Source organism: Eriocheir sinensis, chromosome 23 (genome assembly GCF_024679095.1).
Source record: "Eriocheir sinensis breed Jianghai 21 chromosome 23, ASM2467909v1, whole genome shotgun sequence".
Classification (NCBI taxonomy): Eukaryota; Metazoa; Arthropoda; class Malacostraca; order Decapoda; family Varunidae; genus Eriocheir; species Eriocheir sinensis.
In genome coordinates, this window is record NC_066531.1 from 1,903,271 (window position 1) to 1,909,957 (window position 6,687).

General features: G+C 46.9%; 1 protein-coding gene across 1 annotated transcript in view; it reads left to right on the top strand.

Annotated features, from left to right (window-relative positions):
- The window catches only part of LOC127002345 (uncharacterized), a gene marked incomplete at its 3' end in the record, with an annotated part of 14,788 nt that extends 8,510 nt beyond the window's left edge, over positions 1 to 6,278 (top strand). The window contains 4 exon segments of the mRNA XM_050868187.1: positions 609 to 733; positions 3,912 to 4,069; positions 5,262 to 5,441; positions 6,140 to 6,278. Of these exon segments, the coding sequence (XP_050724144.1) occupies positions 609 to 733; positions 3,912 to 4,069; positions 5,262 to 5,441; positions 6,140 to 6,278 (602 nt within the window).
- Between the last annotated feature and the right edge of the window lie 409 nt (positions 6,279 to 6,687).

The window sequence follows — 6,687 nt, forward strand, 5'->3', positions numbered from 1 at the left end:
TCTTGCATAAGGGGTTTGGACAGTATAGGGATGAAAGAGTGAAGATGCTGGTTAACTCTTGCATAAGGGGTTTGGACAGTATAGGGATGAAAGAGTGAAGATGCTGGTTAACTCTTGCATAATGGGTTTGGACAGTATAGGGATGAAAGAGTGAAGATGCTGGTTAACTCTTGCATAAGGGGTTTGGACAGTATAGGGATGAAAGAGTGAAGGTGCTGGTTAACTCTTGCATAAGGGGTTTGGACAGTATAGGGATGAAAGAGTGAAGATGCTGGTTAACTCTTGCATAAGGGGTTTGGACAGTATAGGGATGAGCATGAGTAGAAAGTCGTGTGCAGCGGGGTCGCGGGAGGGGGGGAGGCATGCAGTTAACAAGTTCAGAAGAGCAGTCAGCGTGGAAATATCGATAGAAGATAGAAAGAGAGGCAACATGGCGGCGGAATTTAGGAGGTAGAAGACTATCAGTAGGAGGAGGAGAGCTGATGAGACGAAGAGCCTTAAACTCCACTCTGTGTGTGTGCATAGAAACATTAATGACAAGGGCTTATGCAGAAGTGCCTCCCAAGTTTTTCAGTGAGTGATTTAACGTGCAGTGTTTGTCTCTGCAGTGTGTGGGCGTCGGGGGGTCCAGCGCCGGCATGATCTCCATCAGCTGCCCATCGGAGACCGTCAGCCTGGACCAACTGAGCGACATTTTCCACAACACGAACTTCATCACAACACACGTCTTTCAGTGAGTCATTTGCTCGCGTTCGGAATCTGTTCTCAACTTAACCCAGTAGCAGCGACGGGCCAAGTTTGTGGCTTTACCGTGTAGCAGCGACGGGCCAAGTTTGTGGCTTTACCGTGTAGCAGCGACGGGCCAAGTTTGTGGCTTTACCGTGTAGCAGCGACGGGCCAAATTTGTGGCTTTACCGTGTAGCAGCGACGGGCCAAATTTGTGGGTTTACCGTGTAGCAGCGACGGGGCAAATTTGTGGCTTTACCGTGTAGCAGCGACGGGCCAAATTTGTGGCTTTACCGTGTAGCAGCGACGGGCCAAGTTTGTGGCTTTACCGTGTAGCAGCGACGGGCAAATTTGTGGCTTTACCGTGTAGCAGCGATGGGGCAAGTTTGTGGCTTTACCGTGTAGCAGCGACGGGGCAAGTTTGTGGCTTTACCGTGTAGCAGCGACGGGCCAAATTTGTGGCTTTACCGTGTAGCAGCGACGGGCCAAGTTTGTGGCTTTACCGTGAAGCAGCGACGGGCCAAGTTTGTGACTTTACCGTGTAGCAGCGACGGGGCAAGTTTGTGGCTTTACCGTGTAGCAGCGACGGGGCAAGTTTGTGGGTTTACCGTGTAGCAGCGACGGGCCAAATTTGTGGCTTTACTGTGTAGCAGCGACGGGCCAAATTTGTGGCTTTACCGTGTAGCAGCGACGGGCCAAATTTGTGCCATGATGTAAATCCCCCAAAATAGATGATCCATAATCTGATCACAAATGCTTTGATATATATTATGAAATGGTTTGTGTGAGAGGTGATTTTTTCTCATTTTTCTCGCTTGGAGGGACCATTAAGAAACATGACCCCCGCTGCTACTGGGTTATAGTCCCAGGTCTTTTTCTGCCTCTGTGGTGGATAGTGGAGTGTTTCCCATGTGGTATTGGTGTGCTGGATATCCCTTCACTGGTAGCCTGGTAACGTACACTCCCAGGTCTTTTTCTGCCTCTGTGGTGGATAGTGGAGTGTTTCCCATGTGGTATTGGTGTGCTGGATATCCCTTCACTGGTAGCCTGGTAACATACACTCCCAGGTCTTTCTCTGCCTCTGTGGTGGATAGTGGAGTGTTTCCCATGTGGTATTGATGTGCTGGATATCCCTTCACTGGTAGCCTGGTAACATACACTCCCAGGTCTTTCTCTGCCTCTGTGGTGGATAGTGGAGTGTTTCCCATGTGGTATTGGTGTGCTGGATATCCCTTCACTGGTAGCCTGGTAACATACACTCCCAGGTCTTTCTCTGTGGTGGATAGTGGAGTGTTTCCCATGTGGTATTGGTGTGCTGGATATCCCTTCACTGGTAGCCTGGTAACATACACTCCCAGGTCTTTCTCTGCCTCTGTGGTGGATAGTGGAGTGTTTCCCATGTGGTATTGGTGTGCTGGATATCCCTTCACTGGTAGCCTGGTAACATACACTCCCAGGTCTTTCTCTGCCTCTGTGGTGGATAGTGGAGTGTTTCCCATGTGGTATTGGTGTGCTGGATATCCCTTCACTGGTAGCCTGGTAACATACACTCCCAGGTCTTTCTCTGCCTCTGTGGTGGATAGTGGAGTGTTTCCCATGTGGTATTAGTGTGCTGGATATCCCCTCCCAAGGTGCAGGACTTTACATTTTTCTTCATTGAATTGTAGCAGCCACTTTTTGTTCCATTCCTGTAGCTTGGTGAGGTCTTCTGGTAGGGCATCGCAGTCAAGGGATTAAGACTGTCGAGAGGCTTAAAAATGAGCTGTTAAGAGTTCAGCGTAAAAGCAAGTCCCAGGAAGCCGCTCATTTGAGGAACACTGCGGTAAACACTCATGGCTAGATAAACAGACTACCCAGCTGCCTGTATCTACGATGTGTGAGTCTGTTGTTGCCCCTCCCTCTGTGGACCACACCAATGTCTGAGGTCTAATCATATCCGCTCCTGGGCTTGTATCGCTTCAGTCTCCCGCATCTCAGTAGTATAAGGCAGGAGGCACTGGGTTGTTTGGGCTCAGAAATTTGATTGGTTTTATATATTGGCCACGAGTGGGTATCCGTTTTGATTCGGCATATTTTTAGGGTAAACCTTCGTGATAGCTGCGGGGAGGCATGATGACATTTTTTGGATAAACTGTGAGGGGTGTGTGTGTGTGTGTGTGTGTGTGTGTGTGTGTGTGTGTGTGTGTGTGTGTGTGTGTGTGTGTCAAGCCATGTGGCCCTGATGGAGTGCCCCCTATTGTCCTTAAAAACTGTGCCTCCGTGCTGTCACCCTGCCTGGTCAAACTCTTTCGCCTCTGCCTGTCAACATCTACCTTTCCTTCTTGCTGGAAGTATGCCTTCACACAGCCTGTGCCTAAGAAGGGTGACCGCTCCAATCCCTCAAACTACCGCCCTATAGCTTTACTTTCCCGTCTATCTAACGCTTTTGAATCAATCCTTAACCGGAAGATTCAAAAGCATCTTTCCACTTCTGACCTTCTATCTGATCGCCAGTATGGGTTCCGCAAGGGGCGTTCTACTGGCGATCTTCTTGCTCTCTTAACTGACTCCACTCTCCTACTCTATTCATCAATGATCTTCTTTCCACAACAAACTGTCCTGTCCACTCATACGCCGAGGACTCTATTTTGCATTATTTAACTTCTTTCAACAGAAGACCCTCACAACAGGAATTACAAGACTCCGGACGGGAGGCTGCATAACGCTTAACCTCTGACCTTGCTATTATTTCCGATTGGGGCAGAAGGAACCTTGTGTCCTGCAGTGCCTCAAAAACTCAATTTCTCCACCTATCAACTCGACACAATCTTCCAAACACCTGTCCCCTATTCTTCGACAACGCTCAGCTGCCAACGTCTTTTTAATTGGAGCAGTGACTAGCGGGCGCTTTTTCATTATTGTTTTTTTTCATCTTTTTTGTCCTTGAGCTGTTTCCTTTGTTGCAAAAAATAACAATAAAAAATCATATATATACCAGGAAGAGATGAGCGAAGGTCGACCACGATTTGTTGATATTGGTTTGTTTTTGAGACTATTGTTATGATGTATTGTTTTTGATGGTGTTGATGTTGTTGTTGGTGTTGTTGATGTTGTTTTTGATGGTGTTGATGTTGTTTTTGATGGTGTTGATGTTGTTGTTGTTGTTGTTGTTCCTGGTCGCGGTAGTAATGGCGGGGGTCTTTCAGATTCAGCCTGCAGGGGTCCAGCGCTAACGGGGCTCTGACGCGAGACATCTGGGGCGAGCTGGACTTCAAATACGTCTTCATCAACCACAACAAGATCACCGATGTGGACAACGGGGCTTTCATCAGCTCCAAAGACACGCTCATCTCCCTTGACCTAGGTGAGAGTCGCCAAGGAATGAAAGTATGTATTGTATGTAGTGCAAACCCTGTTCATCTGCTGCAGAGGTCAAGTTTCGTATGGAGTATGCATCTCACGTGTGGGGAGGCTCCACTCACACAGCTCTCCTGGACAGAGTGGAGTCTAAGGCTCTTCGTCTCATCAGCTCTCCTCCTCCTACTGATAGTCTTCTACCCCTTAAATTCCGCCGCCATGTTGCCTCTCTTTCTATCTTCTATCGATATTTTCACGCTGACTGCTCTTCTGAACTTGCTAACTGCATGCCTCCCCCCCTCCCGCGGCCCCGCTGCACACGACTTTCTACTCATGCTCATCCCTATACTGTCCAAACCCCTTATGCAAGAGTTAACCAGCATCTTCACTCTTTCATCCCTATACTGTCCAAACCCCTTATGCAAGAGTTAACCAGCATCTTCACTCTTTCATCCCTATACTGTCCAAACCCCTTATGCAAGAGTTAACCAGCATCTTCACTCTTTCATCCCTATACTGTCCAAACCAATTATGCAAGAGTTAACCAGCATCTTCACTCTTTCATCCCTATACTGTCCAAACCCCTTATGCAAGAGTTAACCAGCATCTTCACTCTTTCATCCCTACACTGTCCAAACCAATTATGCAAGAGTTAACCAGCATCTTCACTCTTTCATCCCTATACTGTCCAAACCCCTTATGCAAGAGTTAACCAGCATCTTCACTCTTTCATCCCTATACTGTCCAAACCCCTTATGCAAGAGTTAACCAGCATCTTCACTCTTTCATCCCTATACTGTCCAAACCCCTTATGCAAGAGTTAACCAGCATCTTCACTCTTTCATCCCTATACTGTCCAAACCCCTTATGCAAGAGTTAACCAGCATCTTCACTCTTTCATCCCTCACGCTGGTAAACTCTGAAACAATCTTCCTTCATCTGTATTTCCTCCTGCCTACGACTTGAACTCTTTCAAGAGAATGGGACACCTCTCCTCCCGAAATTGACCTCTCTTTCGGCCACCTCTTTGGATTCTTATTTTAGGAGCAGCGAGTAGCGGGCTTTTTTTTATTATTATTGTTTCCTTTTTTTTGTGCCCTTGAGCTGTCTCCTTTGCTGTAAAAAAACAGAAGAAAAAAAAATAGCGCATCGTCACTCTTCATTAAACCGAATGTCTCTATATTCACTCCTTTTTGCAGCCAACAACGAAATCAAGAGCTACATAGCGTTATATAATGACTTACCCAACCTCCTGTACCTCAACCTGGCCGGCAACAACATCTCCCTCATCTACTCAGAGGACTTCCAGTACCCCAAACTCACCGACCTCGACCTCTCGCACAACCAGATCACTTCAATAGGGATGCACTCCTTTGCCGGTGAAGACTTTTCCCACGGAGTAAAGATAATGGGTGATAATGATGGAAGGTTGTGAAAGGAACACGGGGTAGGGAACGAGTGTTTACTCCTGACTAGATTCGCCTTAGTGGGCTTAAGAACATAAGAACATAAGAACATAAGAACATAAGAACGTGAGGAGTCTGCAAGAGGCCGGTTGGGCTATGCAAGGCAGCTCCCGTACACTCCACCCCACCTTACCTCACCATCCATGGCTTTATCTAACCTCTTCTTGAATGTATCTATGGTATTGGCACCCACAACATGGCCCCCAAGCCTGTTCCACTCCTCCACCACTCTACTGGTGAACCAATTCTTGCCTATGTCTTTGTTGAATCTGAATTTGTCTAACTTAAAACCATTGCCACGCGTCCTACCTGGTTCTTTAACTACCAAAAATCTTATTGACATCCCCTTTATTAAATCCCCTCATCCATTTATAGACTTTTATAGACATTTTAGACCATTTATAGACCTTCGCCTTTCTCTTCTGAGGAGTAAACTCTGAAGAAGCCCACTCAGGCGAAACTATTCAGGAGTAAATACTCGTTCACTAGCCCGTGTTTCCTCCACAAGCTTTCATCACTTGTCATAATGTCTACACAAAATGATACTATTTTGACCAATATACAAAAATGAGAAGAATATATAAAGATAAGGTTTTTTTTTCGTGTTTCAGCCCTCAAGAAATTACGGTCGCTTAACTTGTCCTATAATCTACTCACCAGCATCGGGGACGAACGTTTCACTTTCATCGATCACGACTACACTAACGTCCTCGTCATCGACTTGTCCAGTAACAAAATATCGCATCTCAGGTGAGTGATGATCAAGTGTTTTCGTCAGCCTCTTGATGGGAGTGGGACGGTTTCGCTAGTTGCCATTCTAAAGAGATCGACCAAAGTCTATATACACCAAGTCATGTCACGCGCAGGTTTGTGGGAGGAGACGATTCACTTTCATCGATCACGAGTACACTAACGTCCTCGTCATCGACTTGTCCAGTAACAAAATATCGCATCTCAGGTGAGTGATGATCAAGTGTTTTCGTCAGCCTCTTGATGGGAGTGGGACGGTTTCGCTAGTTGTCATTCTAAAGAGATCGACCAAAGTCTAAATACACCAAGTCATGTCACGCGCAGGTTTGTGGGAGGAGACACGGCCGAGGAGGCGTGGTTTATGCGTGACACTGCTTGGAGCCAAACTAGAGAATGTAGAAACAGGGAT